The sequence below is a fragment of the Periplaneta americana genome, chromosome 10 (assembly GCF_040183065.1).
Source record: "Periplaneta americana isolate PAMFEO1 chromosome 10, P.americana_PAMFEO1_priV1, whole genome shotgun sequence".
Classification (NCBI taxonomy): domain Eukaryota; kingdom Metazoa; phylum Arthropoda; class Insecta; order Blattodea; family Blattidae; genus Periplaneta; species Periplaneta americana.
The window spans coordinates 481,550-505,803 of record NC_091126.1 but is presented as its reverse complement, the minus strand read 5'-3'; the positions used below and the strand labels follow the sequence as shown (position 1 = coordinate 505,803).

Below are 24,254 nucleotides of genomic sequence, written 5' to 3'. Positions count from 1 at the left end.
GAAAAGCTGATATGCACATGCACATAACAGTTGCAAACCGACGGAAATTGCTGCATAAACAAACCTATTATATGTTCAATCACCAATTTCCATTGTGCTTGATTTAATAGTGTTCATGTTCGCATGCCTTAAATTCTGCTAATATTCAGCACAGTGCTAGTATTTTGTAATATTTGTCTTAATATAGAAGGAAAGTTAGAAATTACTACAAAAGAGAAAAGAAATGTGAATTAAAAGTTTTAACTATTCTTTTCTACAAATTACAAAACGTAATTAATCACAGTGATATTTGTATGGAAATACGAGGAAAGTTAGAAATTAGGTACTAAAAGAAATGTGAATGAAAATTTATAACAATTCTTTCCTTACTTACTTACTTAATTATGGCTTTTAAGGAACCAGGAGGTTCATTGCCACCCTCACATAAGACCAACATCAGTCCCTGTCCTGTGCAAGATTAATCCAGTCCCTACCATCATATCCCATCTCTCTCAAATCAATTTTAATATTATCCTCCCATATATGTCTCGGCCTCCCCAAAGGTCTTTTTCCCTCTGGCCTCTCAAACAATTCTTTCCTACAAATTACAAAGCATAATTCATCACAGTGCTAGTATGTTGTGATATTTGCATGGAAATAGAAGGAAAGTTAGAAATTACTAAAAAAAATGTGAATGAGAATTTATAATAATTCTTTCCTACAAATTACAAAGCATAATTCATCACCTAGACTTCAAATCAAGATATATAAAAGAATTGTATATTCATACTTTGCGTTATATTGTAGAGCAGTGGTTCTCAACCTTTTTTGTTCACTTCATACTATCCTATGTAGTGAGTTCCCGAGGCACACTAACATACGAGTTGGCAACAATGCGAGAGCCTTGGTCTAGTACGCGAACAGCTTGCCTACACCAGCCAGCTGTTTGTAGGCTTGCAGTCGTAACACCATTTTGTCTGTGTTCTGGTATATTTTGAGGTTGCAATCATATGATGTTTGCTTCTGCATCACCCTATGCAATCAGATTTTGCATAACTCGATTCATACCGTGCGTAGAGGGTGGTGAAATCGTAAGGTTTTTGCAAAACTCGATAGATGCAAGCATATAGTTATAGCAAAACCCGATAGATGATCGATTGTACAAAAGAAAATAACAGAGTAACGAGCTAAGACTAAGAAATTTTATTCAATAATGCAAGAGGAGAATCCAAGCATCATCATAATTTGTTTCGACATGGAACAAAATCAATTCTTACCGAAACTTATAGTTAATGAAGTATTTTATTGCAGGTAGGTCTGGTTTTACAACCTGTGTATACTGATCCACAAGAATACGCAGGAGGAGGAAGATATTTCATTCTACACTTGGCTAGAAACTGAGTCAAACAGAGGATGCAATCAAGTGACTTCCACTGTACTGCATTTCCTTAATGAGCTAGAAAATAAACTGTCAGATGTTGGTCCCTCCACTATCCATTCAGGTCAAAACAAGAATAACATTGTAATGGCAATGCTAATAGAGCAGAGTTTTCTCTTCTTGCCAGTCCATGCTCATAGTTATATGGCTCCAGAGAAAGATCTCATATGGCGACATCTCTTAAATCGATCTCTGTTGTGAAAACTAAAATTTTGCAAAACTAGATAGATGCAAATCAAAAGTTACATAATGAACACAAATTACATGTCTTTTATAATTAATTTTACTTATATAATATACAAAACCTTCCCTGTGTTACTTGAACATCTTCAAACTCTTTGTAGAACAGTTCAACAGATCTCATTTGATGTTCATGGAGAATCATGTTGAGTTTCAAAACATCATTACTTTTTTCTGTGGTGACCATATTAATTTTCGGTAATACAGGCGCTTGGAATATTTCTCTGTTGCATATTTTGAAATCATCTTTGAGGATTATAACCTCTACAGGCAGAGCTGTGAAAGTTTGTTTGTTGAACAGATACAGTTACATTTCGTCTGTTATTGCATCGAGCATCAAGAGCAGATGTGTATAATTCCATACACAGCACCTTTCAATAAAATGAGCTGTGCTGGAAAAATTTTATTTCTGTTTGCACAGACGGTGCACCAGCAATGGCTGGAAGATTCAAAGGATTTGTTGCAAGACTGAAACAAGTTTTCCCAAGTGTAAGTTCAAAACATTGCTTCATATATCATGAGGCTCTGATGACGAAGACTGTTCTAACAGAACTTAAGTGTTTTAGACTCAGTTATTAACATGATAAATTTCATTAAGTCTAGGCTCTCAAGACAAGACTCCTCAAACAAATGTACAAAGAAGCGGGATCTCGAAATGACACTTTGGTTCTTCATACTGAGATATGCTGCTTGTCAAAAGGTAAAGTCCTGGAGAGATTTTTTGAGCTACTAAGTATGTTTAGCATTGAAAAGCCAGACTTCCTACTTGGCTGATATTTTTCGCCATTTAAATTATGTAAATGATAGTATGGAAGGAAAACAAGAAAATGTGCTGACATCAAGCAATAAACTCACCAGAATATGGAAATTACATGTGGAAAAGAAAATTCTTAAGAATGTTTCCTCTGATTTTTGAGGTAGATCCACATACAGACATAACCTCCGAACTCATTTTAAATCACCTCATGGCTCTTGAGAATAAGATGGCACAATATTTTGCCTTCATCACTGTCGATAAGTATGACTGGGTACACAATTTCTATGCTGTGTCCCCAGAATCCACCACCGACCTTTCTCTGGAGAAAGAAGAGCAGCTCACAGAACTTCAGACAAAAACTTCACCTAAAATATGGTGAACCATCACTTGTCAAGTTTTGGATGTTGGCGAACTAAAGTACTCAGTAATAGCAGTGGAAGCAGTTAAATGTCTTGTTACATTTTTCAACCACCTAATATGCCAGCTGGGCTTTTCGACACTGACAAACATAAAAAAACAAGAAGAGAGAGATTTCTCTCAGTTGAACAAGAAATAAGTGTGTGTTTGTCTTCAATTCCACCACAAATTGAACTTTTGTGTAAGAAGCGACAAGCTCAAGTTTTTCATTAATAACTAAAATCTTTCATTCTATGGTGTAAGCCAATAGATCCCCTGTAAAATAAGTTTAAGTTCTTGAATATTATTCCATTATTCTTTTTATAAAAATAAATATTGAATGAAATTATTTTAATTTCTTTTACCAGCAATATCATAATTCTCAGAAGTTTTGCACCGAGGCACACCCATTGAGAACCACTGCTGTAATTACATCAAGTTGTTAACTCACAACTCAACTTCTCAGCTCATTGCAATAAAATTTTTGATAAGCAGATACAGAAATTAATCTTCATCTTTGCCATATACCATTAGAGCATTGGGGAAGTCCTTGGTAAAAGTTTTTCACTTCCTTCTATCTATTGTCAACCATCTAAGCTATGCTCTACTCTTTGACGCCTTTCTCCCAAGCTCTTCTATGTAATCTTCGAAGTAACTCCATGTTCATGTTCCTTGTAGCCTTGTTTCCATAAATTGTCGTGGTTTTCGGTCCTCTTGCATTCGAACAACATGAACAAATCACCGAAGTGATAAGCAGATACAGACAACATAAATAATAAGATACACTCATTAGGATCACTAGTTCAGCTATACAGAGAGTAACATAACGAGATGTATCCTTCCCACATTTTTACCCTCTAAAATAGTGTAAGATTCTTTGATGGCAGAAGGAATTTCTAGCAACTACCTCCACATCGCTAGGAGACATGTCTAACAACCAACCACAGTGATCAACAAGGAATATTCAGACTTTCCCGTGCATGAAGTCAGTGTTGTGTAACTAGATCTAATTACTCTTAACTATTTTTCAGCGACAAAACTGATTAAACTTTCGTATCGTAAACTGTTTTAATATAATATAGCGAATTTTTTTAAATGTTAAATGTTATGTTTTATTTAATGACGCTCGCAACTGCAGAGGTTATATCACCGTCGCCGGATGTGCCGGAATTTTGTCCCGCAGGAAATTTTTTTTTTAATATTCCTTAGTAACAGAAATAAAATTTTCTCCATTGTTATGTACTACTTTCCACTTACCTACTCTTTAAATATTGGGTTTACCAGTGCAACTGACACTGATTAAACAAGATTTCTTAAAATTATCACAAGGCTAAAATATCTAAAATAGTTAAAGCACGTGCACGCATACATGCACGCACGCACGCACACAAAAAAAAAAAAAAAACTGAACATTACATTTCTTTTGGGGGGCACAATTATTGGCAAAGATCTACAGTATGCTAGTCAGGGGTATATGTCTGCGAGGGAGTTACTGTCCTTTGTGAGGTGCAGGAGTAGCCTCCAGAGCACTTCAGTTATAAGATCAACATTGGTTGGTGATGACTAGAACCCGGACAAATATCCTGTTGCTTTTAATGTGCGTGCGTTGCAAGTATAGCTTGTTTGAGAGAAGTGGTGGAGGATGCAATCCAGGTAAACTGGAAGCAATGGAGACAGGAGTGTGTAAGCAGCTAAATACATCAAAGTACAAGTATTAACTAGTGATGTGAAACAAATTTATAATATAGACTACAGTAAATAAATGTAGTTTATATTGTAATAGTCATTAGTCCTGTACATCTGAAAACATAACAAATTACAACATATGAGTATACCTGGTAAATAAAACTAGTTTGTACAATGTAAAAATACCACTAGTGATGCAATGACAATCATTACAGCAACATATTTTTTCACCATGTTTTTAAAATATTACAAGTTTCGCAATTTATACGGAATTTTTTTTTATGCATTTCTGATATGAAGAAGGGGCTACAGGCGGGATTTGGAAGCGTTAAAGAAGGTAAAATTATGTAGGATTATAGATTGGAAAGAGAGGAGGCTGTTCAGCAACCTTTATATGAAACGAGTCAAAGTCAGGATAGGAGAAGAAATGTCAGAAGGAAGTAAAATAGGGAGAGGAGTATGGCAAGGATGTCCTTTATCATCTACCCTGTTCAACACCTACTTGGAGGACTTAGTGAAGAACTGTTTTCAGAATATGGGAGGAGTGAGAGCAGGAGGAAGAAGAATAAAGTGTATAAGATTTGCTAATGATATGGCGTTGTTAGTAGAAGAGATAATACTAAGGGATATGCTGCTGGAGCTAAATGACAGCTGTGAGCAGTATGGAATGAAGATAAATGCTAACAAGACGAAGACTATGGTCATATGAAGAAAAATAAAGAATGTAAACTTGCGAATTCTAAATGAGGCAGTAGAGCAAGTGGACAGCTTCAGATACTTGGGGTATACTATAAGCAGTAACATGAACTGGTGCTAAGAAATCAAAAGGAGTTTAGCAATGGCCAAGGAAGCTTTTAATAGAAAAAGGACCATCATCTGCGGACCTCTGGAGAAAGAACTAAGGAAGAGACTAGTGAAGTGCTTTGTGTGGAGTGTAGCAGTGTATAAGGCAGAAACATGGACATTACTACGAACTGAAGAGAAGTGACTAGAAGCATTTGAAATGTGGATATGGAGAAGGATGGAGTGTGTGAAGTGGACAGACAGAATAAGAAATGAAGCTGTGTTGGAAAGAGTGGGTGAAGAAAGAATGATGATGAAACTAATCAGAAAGAGGAAAAGGAATTGGTTGGGTCACTGGTTGAGAAGAAACTGCCTTCTGAAGTATGCACTAGAAGGAATGGTGAATGAAAGAAGAGTTCGGGGCAGAAGAAGATATCAAATGATAGACGACATTAAGATATATGGGTCATATGAAGTGACAAAGAAGAAGGCAGAAAATAGGAAAGACTAGAGAATGCTGGATTTGTAGTAAAAGATCTGCCCTTGGGCAGAACATTATGAATGATGAATGTCAATATGGTTTTAGGACTTCACATAGTACTGTGGAGGCTGTGGTGTCCTTTGTTAAACGTTGTTTTGTGGGTATTGAAAATGGTTATCATATTAGTAGTAGTTTTTATGATTTCTCAAAGGCTTTCGACACAGTTTCTCATGAAACTCTTTTACTTAAGCTTAAATATTATGGTTTTAATGGTCTTAGTGTAAAATTTTTAGCGTCTTATTTGGATGATAGGCATCAATCTGTTTTGGCAAATGGTAAAAGGTCACAGTATCAGGTATTAAAACATCGTGTGCCTCAAGGCTCAATTTTGGGACCTTTATTGTTTATTATTTATGTTAATGATCTTCCCGACTATATTCGGGATGGATGTTCTGAGTCTTTCATGTTTGCTGATGATTTAGCCGTTAATACTATTCATAAAAATAGTGACATATTGTTTATGGAACTTGCTGATGTATCAAGTAGGGTTGTTAATTGGTGTAGTGCGAATAACCTTATGATTAATTCTAACAAAACTATTAAATTAAACTTTGGTATTAATCGTCTTACTACTGTTAGTAATACTGCTGTTAGGTTTCTGGGCATCTTTCTTGAGCCTAGAATGGGATGGAAAACTCATGTTGATTATGTTGCTAAGAAATTAAGTAAAGGCCTATATATGTTAAGGTTGTTAAGGAATAATTTACCTAACAAGGTATCTTTGGGGTCACCATACTTCTGCTCAAGCTCTTTTCATATTACAAAAAAAAGCTTTAAGATTAATTTATGGAGTACCAAATACGACTCATTGTAAACCTCTTTTTATAAGGTCACAAATCTTGACAGTACCATCTATGCATGTATTGGCCTGTCTTCTTTACATTCGGAATAACATTAATAATTACATAGCATGTACTTCTGTTCATAAATATTCTACAAGAAATAATACAAATTTATATATTGACAAATGTAAATCCAGTATTACTCAAAATAGTTTTCTATTATTTGCTTTTAAATTATTTAATAGTCTACCTGTTGATATAAGGAATCTTCCATTCCGAGTGTTTAGGACACGAATTAGGACTATATTATTGGCAAATCCATTGTATGATGTCTATGAGTTTTTTAATATTCATGTATCTTAATTTGTATCCATTGTATGATATCATGTATTTTAAATTGTATATGATGATGCCATACATGTTCCACATGTTTTTGCAAAATAAACTAACTATCTAACTAATATATAAAATTAGACGAAATGTATGAAAAGAGCATAATGAACAGGATAGCATTATAAGCAGGAGTGTATTAACAAGGTTCTACTCTATTTTGAATATATCACGCTAATGACACTACCATGAGAACATCAAAAACTTTGATTCAGACTGTGACAGACCACCGAAATCGAGATCGATAACAACCCGCATGGAGTTGGACGATGTCGATGTGTCTGCTTGCTGGAACATCTTATATTTAAATTCTTCTCTCGTTAACTTTTTACTTTGCTGTCACAAGTTTTAGAGTTTCAAGCCATGAATGATTACCAACGGCAGAATTCGAACTTTTATAGCTACTACTGATTCATATGACGTTGATGTTGATGTTGCGATGGATTGCGTATTTCCATTTTAATGTAGTATTAATCAGAATATTCTATAATCATCTGGACTTGAAGTTCAAAATTAAAAAGTATGAAAGAAAGGACCAAGTACCAAACCCTCTCAGATAGTCGAAACACTCATACGAAAACACATCACTGTAGTTAAAGGCATGGACTACCTGAAGAGATCCACGTATTACTATAGTACATTTTTGTTCTTTACTCAGACGCATCGTATGAATTACTGTATCAATTAGTCCACTGAACCTGTGTCTATTTATTATTATTTTAGTTACTTAAACTAAAGTACAAGTGCTGCGAGTTAGAGAATTTCAACGACGAAAAGTATTGTGTCCATTCCTAGTCATGTTGTGCATGATGCCTAAAACAATTTATGAACGGCTTGAGTCAGACACCCTGGACATTAAATCTGGGAAGTAATGACAAGTGTTAGGCAAAGATATAATTTCTCTTATTGAATCACTTACCCTATAACAATACTTCCATGTATGCCAACGTGGTCACAGTATGCTTTCTCAATGTGTTGAAACATGAACGGGTGGTTGCAGAGTTTACGGAGTTGCATGATAGTATTCATGAGGGCTTTGGCTCCACCCTTACCTTGTTTTCCTTTCTCAGATCCATCAGTAAGGAGGACACCTTTACTCTGCATATGACTGAAAAATGAGTAATTTTTACACATAAATACTGTACAAATAATCTTTAATTATTAGTAATTTAACATACCACAACATTACAAGAAACAAGCATCTTGTTCTTTATTATGTATATGCTCACCTATACAGAACACGTTGTAGTCCTGACATATCACACTTGATTATATATTCCACTTTGTCAGGTAGCTGTGACTCTACTTCCTTCTTCAAGCGGCGGAGGAGGAATGGACGTAGGACTTTGTGCAAACGACGAATAATCAATATAGTTTCTTCTTCATTCAATTCAACCTGACAAAACGAGTTACAAGGGTTATAATTAAATAGTGTTCTTCCAATATGACCTCATTTCCCATTTCTCATACACTTTCAGACATGCTTCCATGTCCTTGTTGCCAGAGTATATAAACGTACATCATGTTACGGAATAACATTAATCCCACCACCTCTATGAAAATACAGGTTTCGGAGTAATATTACCCCAGCAGACGAAGTGTTAATCTCACTAAATTTGAAATGGTTACAAAATATTAACATTCAAGAAGAATTATCTTGTCATAAATTTCATATTATCCCCTGGTCCGTATTCAACATATCTACCACTCCAGACCATGCCTAAAATAATGTCCCACTCTATTCACAGCATGTCTCAAAAGTCAGTTTCCGTTTTTAATTTCTACTTCAGCATTTCAAAATTCATTTTTTCTTTTCCTATGTAAAGAATATTTACTGTCTAAACTTGCTGCACCTAATAATAATACACTACTTAATTGCAGCTTTCACTTTATTAAAGAAAGAAACTACAGAAACACATCTGCCTTCAGTTAAGGTAAGATAGCAATGATTGAAAGTACTGCCATCTTTCTTCCAGCAGAAGTAAACTGTCTATAAACGTAAAGGAATCACGAAATATTGGTAATGTGTTTTGAAACGTAGTGATTTCTACCTATTGTGAGCGTGTTACTTGTCTACAGTACAGTACACAACAAAGTACAACAATTAACTCTGCACAAAAAAAAAAAAAAAGCTTAGAAACAAGTTAAATAATTTGTCTCTAACACACCTACAACAAAGGAGTATGTTATAGTTGCAACCTACGTTAACCAAAATTAATACACAAGACATTTAAAAGCCACTATTTTACATTTTTACATGTAGTAGGCCCTACTCAAATTTTAACATACATCAATTGAAGTAGTGGATTTCAAAGTGTCCTAAGTTCCTTTTTAACATTTTAACTTGCTTCATTCACGTTTTAATTTACCCTTTTCAAGCCAATATATAACTGTGTAAGTTTATTTAACAGCCTCTTCTAAGTCTTGATTTAGTGTTTGCATATATATATATATATATATATATATTTTTTTTTTTAAACAGATCTAAGGGTGTCAAATTTATTTTATCAGTTTTTGTCACTTTTCTCATAACTTGCCATTTGGAATCCACCTTTTCAATTAGGTATAAAATGTAAATTTTTCCGCCATTCAAAATCTGTCGGCCTGGTTCAGCCCATGCATAAATATGCCCCAGCCTCCCCTCAAAAAAATGTTCAAATCATGATGATGGCATCGTATCCACAGTATTATTTTCAGGTACACTTTTTCAGTATTCTTAACAGTGAAGAACTTGTTTCTCGTCCGTCCACCTGTCCGTCCATTCATCCATCTGCCTATCTACCTAGTTGTCTGACCATATAGACCTACATTGGTTTCTCCTAACCTACAAAAAAGATTTTCCCCATATTCAGCATACGAAATATACAAACATACAATAACACACCCACAACATATACTTAATACACAATTACAGTTCAATACCCACACATTATTCGATATCATGATACACAGCACACAAACAACCACCCCTCACCATAGGAGCAACACACCACCACCCCTACAACTGACGAATGCAAATGGCAGAATGCAAGATCAACAGGAACATCAGTAGTTCTTAGGACAATGAAGATGACGCAGCACCGGCATCGAAACGGGCCGTCTGTCTAAAGGCTCGTCTCCACTAATAAACATTTAACAACATGTTAAATGTTAAACTGTTTACTGTTAACATCCCAACATATTGATTGAAGATGTTAATGCTAATTTCATTTAACACTTTGTCCACCTGTTAAACATGTTAAACTTTACTTTCTTTGTGTAGTCCACCATAAACAGTCTATGAGATTTTAATGTAGATAGTGTCTTGTTTTCAAACCTTGGACAATGGACTCAGATGAAGATGATTTGGCTTTTGTAATTGCCTCTATTGCTTGTTATAAGGCCTTCAAAAGGAAGAAATGAGAATGTGGATGTGGCAATACCTTAGTAAAAGACACAATGCAGAAGACATTCTAAACGAGTTTAAAGTTAAGATCGATTTGGATTCAAAAACTTTCTGAGAATGTCAGAACACGATTTTAATAATGTAGTGCTGTAAAAAATATTTCCTGTCATATCAAAGGAAGACATATAATTAAGAGCAGCCATTTCACCTCATTTAAAAAAAATTACAACGCGATTGGTTGACTGTCATAGAAGTTACGACATGATAGATGTTAAAGGAACGGCTAATATCATGTGATTCTTCCCAAAGTTTTACGAATGTCACCAAATATGACCATTACTGACGTCAACATAGCATTAACGTTTAGCGTACCACGAGGATGCGAAAACTCTCTATTGTATTCTCGAGAACAGTTAGATAATTATAATTTCAGTTCTCTAAAACAGTCGGCCTTCTTTGGTTTGTCTCTGTATTATTTTGCAGCCACATCTCACAAACAAGGCTTTTCTATCAGTGCATTAATCAACTTTATTCTAACGGTATTTTCTTTCGTCCACTCCAGTACTTCAAGCAACCAATACCAAGGATCCTATAAAAATTATCAAGAGGTGATCCAAGTTACACGCCACAAAATCGAAAGTTAGTTGCTATGGAAACTGTACGAACTTTGCCGCTGTACTGACGCTGCACGAGCAAGTGAATTGACTTGATATGTTTTCCATTGCTGCTGGAAAACACGCCAACATGTTAAAAGTGTTAACTTCAACATACTCAGTTAAAATGTTAAGTCAAATGAAACTTGAAATGTCTATATACATGTTAAATTCAACACGTTATATTTAACATGTTGCTGTTAAATGTTTATTAGTGGAGACGAGCCTTAAGGTACATAACCGTTTTTAAAAATTTTAACACTTTTAACATGTCATTAAACAATTTTAAGTAATTAACACTGTTACAGTTAAATGCAGCTCTTACTTACCTTCTGTTCTCTGTCAGCTTCAGTCTTGAAATAATCTAAATTATACTCGTATTATTTTCTCTACAGTTATATTTCTTGAAACTATATTAGTGTTATAATATAACATAGGTTATGTACCTATGACAGACAGGTCCCGTTTCGACATCGGTGTGATGTCATCTTCAGTATCCTATGAACTACTGCTGTTTCAGCTGATCTTGATTTTCGGCATCTGCATTCATCAGTTGTAGGGGTGGGGTGTATTGCTCTTATGGTGGGAGGTGGTTGTTTGTGTGTCATGTATTATGGTGTCGAATAATGTATGTGTATTGAATTGTAATTTTGTATTAAGTATATGTTGTGGGTGTGTTATTGTGTGCTTGTATATTTCGTATTGATTCTAATATGTTAAATTGTGAACTTTTTAGTGTAATGTGTAGTATTTCAATATCTGTTTCCATGTTATTGTAGTCGTGATTGTTGTTGGTAATATGTTCTGCGTAAGTTGATGTGATGTAGGGTTTAGTTATAGCTTTAATGTGTTCATTGTAGTTTGTTTGAAAGGATCTTCTTGTCTGTCCTATATAAAAATCTGGGCAGCTATTGCATTTTAATTTGTAAACACTAGTTGAATTATATTTGTTTGTATGTTTGATGTGATTATTTAGATATTTCTGTGTTGTGTTATTTGTATTATATGCTATCTTGTATTTTAGTTTTCTGAATGAAGTTGCGATTTTGTATGTATTGGTGTTGTGATATGTTAATGTTATGTATTTATTCTCGCGTGATGTTTGTGTTGGTTTGTTCTGTTTTTGTTTTGCCTTTTTTTATTAGTGTGTCTATTATGTTAGGGTTATATCCGTTGTCTTGTGCTATATATTTTATCAGTGTAGTTGTCATTGTTCATTGGTATATTAATTAATCTGTGCGTCATGGTACGGAACAATGACAACTACAATGAAGAACTAAATACAATAAAATATATATACCAGAGTACAGTTCCCGGGTAGCTCAGTTGGTAGAGTGTTGGTATGTTTAACCAAAGGTCCCGGGTTCGATGCGTGGCCCAGGAACAATTTTTCCCTCGAAATTATTCAAATCAACTTTACAGGGAGTTATATCTGAAAGCTTGATTTGCACAACACTTTTAATGGTTCAACTAATATAGTTTCAAGTTTTGAACAAGTGTTAACGTGAACAAGAAACAATGAAGTAGTATTTCAGAGTGAGTGTTCCTTTTTGCACAAGTAATTACTTTTTCATGCATGCCAACATTCGCATATAAAATATTTTGTACCCCTGAGGGAAGTTTTATTTTCGAAGAACATAAATGATCGGTATTACCACATATCTGTGTTGCCCCATATTACAGTACAATAAAAAATTACTCTTTCCTTACCTTTATAACATTGCAACTAAGTAAGCAGATCGAATCAGAAAATTTCAATAATTTAAATTTTATTAAACTGCCACAAAAACACTTGAAGCATTTAGTTGCAAAATCAGATACATCACTAAAACATAATTTTTCAGTATGAAGGAAAAATGTATATTTCCTATACACCAAGAGGTAAAATTTGAATACTTGGAGAATACGTTTGTTATGGAATATTGTAATGTTCCATGACGTATAGCAGTGATATTATTGCATAATTAATAGATAATAAAGAATATGTATTTGATGTATCTGGTTTTGAAAATTGTTCTGTGATCTATATGGGTTTGTAAATTAATAAAAGGAATTATCTTGGTTTGAAAGTAAAAAACCATTCTGTTATATACAGTGTATTATTTTAAACCCACTGTTTCATCACAAAAGAAATTAAATTATTATTAAACAACCAGATCACCTATTTCACAAGCATAGTCACACACATTTTCTTTTTCATTCCTAGAAGAAATCTGATTTTCATCCAAGCTTTCCAGTCTGTTAACAATACGTGCATAGTAGCTAATGTTTGAAGTGATTTCCAGTCATAGCCAAAATGTTTTGTCAGCAAACCAGTTGCATCATATATTTTTAATTGTCACACTTGTACTCCTGGCATTATTATGCTTGGTGATGCAATATTTTTTTATTTTTTTGTTCTTGTAACAAATGCTCTTGTATTGACCAGACTCACTTCTGTAGTGAACTTCATCCTTCACTAGGACGTCATCCTTCTTCTTATTCGACTGAAAGAAAAACCTTTTACATGGAAAGTTCCACTGAGCTGGTGGCCGCACTATATTGGAAACAGTTTTTTTTCCAGTCATATGTTTTATCCGACAAAGTTATGTCTGTTCCAAAATTAGAGAAAATATCTGTTTACTCGTCAGGGCTAATGATGACATCTTTCAACTGTTTCTGCACAGGAACTATACTGATGCGCAATGAACGTGTGTGCAAATCCTTGAAAACACATCACATGACTTATCTGGATTTGCAACGAAAGCTATTCTTTCATCATACAAATCCATGTGATGTATCTGGTTTTGGAGCATAATAGTGCTATAGCAGTTGTAGAATCATATGAAGATATGAATCATAACATTAACTCAGTTTCGAAAAAAAGTGATGTATCTGATTTTGCAACTACACGCCTCACTTGCAAATTGTGCAGTCACTTCTGTGATTCACTGGTACATTAAAAGCAAAGATTCCACAGAAAAAATTTCATGAAATTTTTTCTCTACTTCCATAGTGGCTAGGGTTGCGGTTATTTCACAGTTATTCATGTAGATATCATTAAGCCTCAAATATTTCATTGGAAACATAACTTCATACCTATACAATAATTAATTTCTCTTAAACTGTAGTTTTTGGGAACATACAGTGTATAAGTTTAATTTCTCATATGTCATTTCATTTTATGTAAGATTAAAAATTTTGAAGTCTATTTTGAGTAGACTGTCACTTTGCGTTATTTTTAGTGAAAAGTTATTAGGAAAACTTGTTTCCGAAGTTAAAGTTAAATTAGTACATGCACTCAATTCTTCCTAACTTAGAACCTATTTGTGGGTCCAACTTATTTTGTTTTACAGGAAATGGTTTGATGTATTTCTAGCTCCTTGATCAATACATCTGCGAAAGCTTTGATATCCTGTAGGACCAGATCCGAAAGTTTTAAAATGATATCAACAGCATCTGTGTGTGTGTGTGTGTGCTCATACCACATAAAAGCAGCTTATGAAATATTTTAAGGTCAACATCAATATACCTTCTCTCCTGTTGTTGCAAAGGGAGCATTGAACCACTGTTCAAAAGTGCTGACTGACTTGAAGATTGATGGAAGTAGAAAGTTAAGAAGAGCCCAAAGTTCAGGAAGTTTATTCTGCAGTGGTGTACCAGTGAGAAGTAAGCGGTGTGGTGCCAGGTAGTGAGTGTTCAATACTTGTGTCAATTTGCAGTGATGGTTCTTCATGCGATGACCCTCATCTATGATCATGAATTTCCACCGTAACTGAAAGTGAATGGATAACACAATATAATAATCTGAAATTTAAAGCAAAATAACTTAACTTTGAAATTAATCTTATCTAAAACAATTTTCCTTATTTACTGATACCTGACAAAGAACATGAATAAAAATTTAATGTAACCCAAGAACTTATATCACAGAATTAGGAAATTAAATATATAATGAGCCTAATTACAGACATCTGAACACCTAAGAAAATATCAATGTAATTTATGCTAACCACTCAATTTAGGGTGATTCACAGATACAAAGGGATTCCTGTTGAAGAATTACAAAACAATATAAACTCATCATGGACCAAGAAGCAGATGGAATCTAAGCAACATTCTGACCAAAACTGAGACTTTTATAGAATTCTAAAGTTAGATCTTGACATAGAATAATTGTACAAAAGGATCGAAGACTTCAAATTATGTTCAAAATGAAACAAAATCACTTATATCAAACAGTGGCCTAGTTGCAAACAAGTGCTACACACTTTGTTGAACAGCAAAAACTGATGCATGCCACTTCACACTGTGGCCTATTTCTTCTTCTTTTTGCTTCAATAAAACATTTCTAAATATTTTTGAATCCAGTTTTCATGTAAAGTATAAAAATGAAACAATATGTAACAATAGATGGATTATACAAGGTATTAAAATCTCATGCAAAACCAAGAGATCATTATACATACAGAGCAGAAATAGTAATGATACAAACTTAAAACAATACTATAAAAATTATTAAAAAATGTTACACAAAGTAATTCAAAAAGCTAAAGAATTACACTATAATACAACAATACAAAACTCTGATAATAAAATTAAAACAACTTGGAACATAATCAAAAAGGAAAGTGGACGATCAAAAAGTAAAGTAACAAACTATACCCTTATATCTAACAATACAAAAACGTCAGACCCAAATGAAATTGAAAATATATTTAACAAATATTTTCTTACAATAATTGATAACCTCAACATCCCCCAAGATAATGTTACTAACAGTTTAGATTCTTTAACACAATATTTTCCGACAAAATTCCCAAATATTCAAATATTTCCAACAAACAAACAAGAAGTAATTGCAATTATTAAAAATCAAAAGTCAAAAAACTCCTCAGGGTATGATGAAATAACAAGCAAAATATTAAAAGCGAGTTCACATATTATAGCTGGGCCATTAAGTCATTTATGTAACTATTCAATGTTCAATGGTATATTTCCTGAGAGATTAAAATATTCAGTGGTTATTCCTATCTTCAAAAAGGGAGAAACAATGTCTCCAGAAAATTACAGACCCATATCTCTTCTACCAGTCTTCTCCAAAATCTTTGAAAAAGTAATGTATAAAAGATTATATCATCATCTAGAAAGATACAACATTTTAGTCCCAGAACAATTTGGATTTAGGAAAAATAAAGGCACAGAAAATGTAACATTTAGTTTAACTGACAAAATTCTGGAGGCAGTTAATAAAAAATAACAAGTTGGAGGGATTTTCTGTGATTTATCCAAAGCATATGACTGCATAAATCATAAAATGCTGCTAGATAAATTAGATTATTATGGAATTAAAGGTGTTACACACCAATGGTTTCACTCATATCTCATAGTTAGGAAACAGAAAGTTGAAATCAATACAACTATGAAATCTGCATCGACATGGAGAACTATTAATAATGGAATTCCTCAAGGATCAATATTAGGTCCCCTACTTTTTCTAGTGTTTATAAATGATCTTGCCCCCCTAATAAAAGATGTAGGTCATCCCATATTATTTGCAGATGACACAAGTATAGTAATTACTCCAACACATTCCAATCTTCAACAGAGGAAATTCTCTTCAAAATATGTGACTGGTTCTCAGTCAATAAATTGGTATTAAATTGTAACAAAACTAACATAATTCAATTTAAATCCTGTGCAAATTCAACCTCGCAAATTTCTAGCGCAATAATTAACAACAGATCCCTATTAGTAACAACGACAACCAAATTTCTTGGCTTAATAATCGATAATGTGTTAAATTGGAAAAATCATATTAAAGAAATTACCCTCAAACTAAATTCAGCTTGTTTTGCTATTAGAACTATGCAAAAGATAGTAAATATCAGTACCTTAAAAACAATATATTTTGCATACTTCCACTCAGTAATGAGTTTTGGAATAATATTCTGGGGAAATTTCACAGATAGTAACATTATATTTCTATTACAAAAAAGAGTAATTAGAATATAGTAGGTGCCAAATCTAGGGAATCTTGTAGGACTATTTTCAAAAAACTACAAATAATGCCCATGGCTTGTCAGTATATCTTTTCATTAATAGTCTTCCTCGTATGTAATCGTGAAAACTTTGTAACTAATTTAACAGTTCATAGCATAAATATATGTCAAAAAAATGACTTTCAAACTCCATCGGCAAGTCTATCGTGCTATCAAAAAGAAGTGCGTCATATGGCAGTAAAAATTTTTAATAGCCTCCCTATCGATATAAAAAATGAAACTCAAAACATAAGATTATTTAGGGCCAAATTAAAGAAGTACCTAATTTCTCACGCCTTCTATTCTGTAGGTGAATTCATGACATTCAATAACAATTCATGAAATTGATACTAAAACTATGTGTTGTACTAGTAGACTATATTGTAAATCTCGTCTGTATATATATTTCATCTAGACTGTGACTATAAATTAAGACTTTATAATAGTATTAAGTTTTTTTACTTGTTCTATATTCTAGCTGTAAAGCAATGTATGAATACCATGGAATGTTAATAAATACAATACAATACTACATTTTCACTGTAAGAGTAATAGTGATGTTGTTAATTAATATTAACGAAGCAAGACAATTTACGAATTTAGTGATGTTGAAGAGACCGAAAGTGATGTGAAAAATAAATGCTCACGTCCAATTGAGATGCTCTCTCCTCTGTCTCATCAGTAGACTTGACCTGTTCACACCCTGAAAAATGGGTACAAACAGAAGGAAGGAAGGAAGGAAGGAAGGAAGGAAGAAAGAAAGAAAGAAAGAAAGAAAGAAAGAAAGAAAGAAAGAAAGAAAGAATTTAACAGAACTTGGTTATATAGGAATAACTAACAAGAAATGGTAGCAGAAAGGAAACTTATAACAGAAATATTCCGCCAATATGTATAGACACATTTACCAGTAATTGGTTTAATAGATAAATGAGATATGAATAGGAAATACTGTGAAAAATTTATAGATACAGGGACATCATTTTATTTTTCCTTCAATTTTTATTGTACCTGAGTTTTTTAATGTACTTCACTCCCACCCCCTCTACTAGTGAACTTGCAACCGATCTCCACACAGAACCAAGCGTATACAGTCAAAGTCGCCTTACGGTCTTAGTAAACACAAACAGTACTGAGTTAGTGAGTATAGTACGTTCCAGAAATATGTTCGCTTTCAATATTGAATCATATTCTCGCACAGGTACTGTCGTCCGTTTGCTTATGTCGCATCCCGGTTTCCCACACCCGCTTCTGCCCGTCCCTTTGTGGCAGGGCTGTCTTAGCTCTTTTCTGAAAACATTAATTTCTGTTAGGAATTGAACGTCTACGTAATATTATACAACTGTTTAAAGTAACTTAAATAAAAAGGCCTCATTAAGTAATTAACTGTTGCGTGATTTCCCTCCTTTCTACGACTCTCGACAAAACCACTTGAACGGATAATAAATAGCATGTCTGAATAATTTTATCTTTTCGGATCGGACAGAAGTGAAGCTTGAATATACTGTACGTAAGGTACTCTTTTATAGAGTTGGTAGAGAATTATTTCAACATGAGTTAGTAGTACGAAAGACGAAACTGGTAATTGGAATTAGGTACAATAGTACTGTATATAGTGCGATAATATGCAAAAAAGAATTGAAACCTGTATAGAAATGAACGGCTATCATTTTCAAATATGTGTTTAAATATCCATATTATGATTATTTTTCAATTTAACTTCATTCTCTATATTGTACGCTAATGTGCTATAGATAGTATAATATGCACTGCATAATGAATACGTCCGAACGGACAGCTCAGTTCGAGAGTAAAAACACTTATTGTTAATATTTTACTGTATTTTGATTAAAGAAAAACCTAATGAAAATTATCAAACTCAAAATTGCGATATTTCCTACTTTACGTAAATGGATGAACTACTTTTCATCCCTCCTATACCTAGTAAAGTGATTTGTTTGTATCTTACGCCAGTATCATTGAACTCCAGTGGAAGGGGCGTTTCCGGTTCACAACCTTTAAGCCAAAGGTATAGCCAGGTTAATATTAGAAATGTTAGTAAAAATAAAATGATGTCCCTGTGTATATATGAAGTACATTTATGGGATTAATACAAATGGATTTGACAAGAAAATGATCAGCTACTTGCAATGGTGGACTGGTAAGAGTGAAATAAATTTCTTCTGGCTATTCTGGAACCATATCCAAACTACATAAACTCCATACGCAAAGTGTCTAATCAGTACAGCAGAATTATGAATATACCAAAAATAAGTAGAGCAATTCACTGGATTCATAAAAATTTATTCTCTTCAATATTAATACCTTAATATTGTGGGTTAAATCATGATTTTGCCTCTGTTTTGTATGATGTCAGATTCTGAAGATGAACAGAAAAACACCTCTCTTGCTTTGTTAACTTTACCATTAACACTAATACCCATTTGAAAAGAGGCAGATTGTATCTCAAAAAGTGATTCTGGAAAATTATCTGTTCCACAGTCCTTAGCTCACTGAAAGCCTTTCACCATACTAAGGCACCTTACGAAGTACAAATTTCAAAGTGGCAAAATTATGAACTGTATTGTGATTTTGTTACAACTTCAACAATGCACTATAAAAAATAAATAAATATAGCAAGCAGTATCTTTCGTTATTAATGGAGGAAAATTCTCTCTGGCTCTGGGAATCGAATCTGGGTTCCCAGTTCTATGCACTGGGTGCTCTAATCACTGAGCTACACTGAAGCCCAATCCACAGCACCAGATCGAATCCCTCTCCTTTGGTATTTTCCCTTACAGAGATTCGATCCGGTGCTGTGGACAGAGCCTCAGCATAGCTCAGTGGTTAGAGTGCCCAGTGCATAGAACTGGGACCCGGGTTCGATCCCCAGCGTTAGAGAGAATTTTCCTCCATTGATAACCAATGGTAATCATAACAGTTAATTTTGTAGTACCAAAAAAATTAATCTTTACAAGAAAGCTGTAACCTCATTTGCATATGAAATGAAATAAACTTACATCTATGTCAGTTATTAGTTTTTAATTGTAAAATAGGTACCGGTAACACAGTTCTAACTATATATACTTGCCTTTGCTAGAACAGCCTTGTCCTTTATGATATACTCATATGTAGTGAGCAAGATGTTAAATTTGGTGGCACGCATTTGGCTCTGTATGTTACGACGCATAGCAGGAGAGCCCTTGTACGCCACCACAACCACAGAAGGAGCCCATTTCTCAAACTCCAAAACCCAGTTGGACAGGGTACTGTTCGGAAAAAATAGAATGAGCTCATTTGCAGTTAAATAGTTATTTATGAGACAAGTTCGTAAAGGTTCTCTCTTTGGCATGAGTGTAAAGTTTGTGAAACAAGTTCACAAGGGCCGAAAAGATGACTTTATGAATGCGTGTTAAACGATGATTTTTCTACGACCGTACCAATTTACATTAAATAAATATTTCAAGCTGGAGAGATTATAAGATCACAATGTTATGGCCGTCTATACTCAGAACCATCAAGAGGTAAGTATCCATGGAATGACAGTCTATTTTATTCATGTTCACCATTTCATAGCCATCTAAAACGACCATATAATCCACAAAGCAGTTAGAAACAGTTCAATCATCAATCTTGTTACAATGAGTACTATATGTAAATTCAGAATAATAAGAGCTTAAATGTAGATATGAATGTTATTGAATTGAATTTAACGAAGGGTGGCACTATGGCCCAGCACTGCGACCTGTTAAGATCTATTGCACTGACCCTCTGGTGATGCATTCCCAAATCCACACTGACTGACCACACTAAGGCTCTCTGTGTGCCCAGGTTTCGAGCAGGCAACCCCACTCATCCCTACGCCAGCACCCTCCATGCATCGCCAGCCAGCATTCGGGGAATGCTACAGAATGTTAACGAAATGGAGAAATGGTGACGGAATGATGTAAATGCCTAATGTGGGGAAAAATGGGAGAACTCCGGGACAAACCCCAACTGCGACCATGTCCGCCACAAGTGTCACTATGGATTTTTTCAATGACAAATTCCCAGACTTGACTGGGAATCGAACACGCACTGCCTACATGAGTCTGAAGGTCTGACCATTCAGCCACCACAGAGGTTATATGAATGTTAAATTTGTTCCTTATTTGTGTCAGGTGTAATATTTAAGTGGGGAGACCGAGACATAGATGGGAGGATAATATTAAAATGGATTTGAGGGAGGTGGGATATGATGGTAGAGACTGGAATAATCTTGCTCAGGATAGTGACCAAAGGCAGGCTTATGTGAGGGCAGCAATGAACCTTCGGGGTAACTAAGAGATGTAAGTAATGAAAGGTCGAGGTAATGCATTAATGTCTTACTGAATGAAGTTTGTACAATAAGGTTCAAAAAGAAAGTGCCAGCGACAAATGTCTAAGTTCCAGAAACAGAACAGTGCACATGCCTGTCTCCTTGAAGCTACAGGTCACAATGTAAATGTGATGTAATTTGTTCTAAAATATGTTATAAAATAAAACGAAGGGTTGATTCTAGCTACATCAGGGCCTCTGAAGAGTGAATTTTTTATTTTATTTTATTGGGTTATTTTACGATGCTGTATCAACATCTAGGTTATTTAGCATCTGAATGAAATGAAGGTGATAATGCCGGTGAAATGAGTCTGGGGTCCAGCAACGAAAGTTACCCAGCATTTGCTTGTATTGGGTTGAGGGAAAACCTCAAAAAGGGAACTTGCCCCGACCGGGATTCGAACCTGGGCCACCTGGTTTCGCGGCCAGACGCGCTGACAGTTACTCCACAGGTGTGGACGTGAAGAGTGAAGTAGCAATAAAATTGATAAATACTAAATCTTCGAAACGGGGTACAAAATTTATCGAAACGAAGATGAACGAGAGAGCTATGTAGTACGACGGGTTAAAGTATGAGCCATTGTAGTGTAGATGGGTTAAGCATGGTCTAAACCAGATAGCACTGGTTGTAGTGGGTTCGAATCTACGTTAGTCCTATTTTTACATTACAAATTTACCATAATAGGTTTTTGTAAACACCATTTACATAAGTACCAAGTGGCAACATGGCCTGTTTAGTAAATAACACAACCCCTCCCTCGGGCAACATTCCTGTCTGTTAATGAAACCATCTACATTTATATCTGATCTACACTCAGGGACAAAAAAAAACCTGGACACTTGTTTTATAAAAAGAAAGCTTACATGTATGTTAGTCAGAGTTTTAGTAGGCCATGCAATCTAATACTCATCAATTTGTGGTCATTTTGTTACCATGGATTAGTGTAAACAAGCCATTATTTATTTGTAGAAAGTCACAGTTACTACAGAATATGTGTCTGTGTTTTTGTTCTTTATTGTCACTATTTGTTTAATTTTCACATGTTATCAGTGTTTTGAGTGTAAGTTGGTAGTCAAACTTTATCTTTTTAAAGAATGCGACCCAAAGATATTGCTGTAGCCATTGCTCTAAATGATGGACGCAGTGTATGTTTCATCGCACATGTCATGAATATGCCTAGAAATACAATTCAGGATGCCCTAAAACATTTTAGAGAGACACAAGAATACACCAGGAAACCAGGTTCAGGTCGTCCGCGATGCACAACTCAAAATGAAACAGGCGCATGGTGTTATCAGTTCTTAGGGAGCACAACCAACCAGCAACGATGGTAGCCCAAGGATTTATTGACATGCATGGACATCCAATATCGGCCAAAACAGTTAGAAGAAGGTTGAAAGCAAGTGGACTGATATCAGCTAAACCTGCAACTGGTCCAAGATTACTCAGGATGCATCGCGTTGAAAGATTGTGTTTTGCACAGGATCATAGAGCCTGGAAAAATGAACAGTGTAGCTGTGTTCTGTTTACAGACGAGTCCCATTTCAATCTACACTCACCTGATGAACGTGAAATAATTTGGAGAAGGAGAGGGGAACGATTTTCGTAATGTTGTATTTCCGAGAGGCTGCCATTTGGAGATAGTGGAGTGATGGTTTGGGCAGGAGTGTCTATGAATGCTCGTAGATGGAAATTTAACAGCTGATAGGTACATAAATGAATGTTTGGTCCATCATGTGGTGCCATTTGGTCCATATATAGGCAATGGTTTTCTTCCAATACACGACAATGCACGCCCACATGTCACTCACGTTACCAGAGATTATCTGCAAGAAGTGGAGATTTATGTTTTACCATGGCCAGCAAGGTGTTCTGACACGAATCCATGCTGGCACGGCATATTAGGAAGAGGCAGCAACCACCAGAAAACTTACAGGAGTTAAAACAAGCACTTCTTTAAGCACTGGAAGACATTCCTCAAGAAGCCATTTCTAAACTGATTCAAAGCATGGCAAGACGTAGGGATGCAGTTACTCAATGCTGAGGGAGTAACACACGTTACTAAAAATGTGATTTCAATGTTACAAGCACGAAACATCTGAGCCACAGCTGAAAAATGTTGTTACTGGTTTTACACCCTTTGGGTCCTGACGAAAAAATTTTATTTCTAATAGTGTATTTATGATTAATCTCATTATTCTTTCTTTTAAATGTGCTTTTTATCTTTTAAAAACCATTACATTTCATAACTTACTGGACCTTTGATTAACAATTCCTGACATAAAAGAAGTGCCCTTGAACACTAAGTGTTCGAATTTTTTTTGTCCCTGAGTATATAGCTTTTAAAAATATGTTTAACTACAACATTAAAACATGTTACCATTGTAAACATAGAATTTAGTTCTATTTGTTTTAATAATGGCAATACTGAAGTGATACTGTTTACCATTCTTCAGTTCATATTGGAGTTTAGCTTTCTGTATTTTTTGTTTACCTATATTCATCACAGTCTGTCTCGTCATCACTCTTCAGAGCAGACAGACAGCAACAGCGTCAACAACTCATTGCTCTAGTTCATGTAGGTTACTCTGCACTGAGCACAGCAAGAGAGATTGGCATCCCTTTGACAACTGCTAAGAGGTGGGCAAAATTATTTCTTGAGAACAATGAAATTTCGAATCATCCAATTCCTGGTCGACCACACATATCTACAAGAGAAGAGAATGCCATCTTAATCAGAGAAGCTGAAAACCACCCTTTTCGAAGTGTCTTTGAATTGAAGATTGCGTCCAACTTTCCATGCTCCCCACTAACCATGAGGAGACGTTTCAGAGAGCGTGGCAAAAGGTC

At 34.7% G+C, this 24,254-nt stretch overlaps 1 protein-coding gene across 8 annotated transcripts in view; it reads right to left on the bottom strand.

Annotated features, from left to right (window-relative positions):
• The window catches only part of LOC138707363 (ATP-dependent helicase brm-like), a 233,327-nt gene that overhangs the window by 98,639 nt on the left and 110,434 nt on the right, over nucleotides 1-24,254 (bottom strand). For all 8 annotated transcript variants that reach the window (XR_011334196.1, XM_069836654.1, XM_069836649.1 and 5 more), the window contains 4 exons: nucleotides 20,139-20,316; nucleotides 14,542-14,784; nucleotides 8,222-8,388; nucleotides 7,912-8,100 (listed from right to left, as the gene is read on the bottom strand). Coding sequence is in view for 7 of the 8 variants with exons in the window: in XM_069836654.1 (XP_069692755.1) it covers nucleotides 7,912-8,100; nucleotides 8,222-8,388; nucleotides 14,542-14,784; nucleotides 20,139-20,316 (777 nt within the window). In the remaining variant the exon portion in view is untranslated. The remainder of the gene's footprint in view (nucleotides 1-7,911; nucleotides 8,101-8,221; nucleotides 8,389-14,541; nucleotides 14,785-20,138; nucleotides 20,317-24,254) is intronic.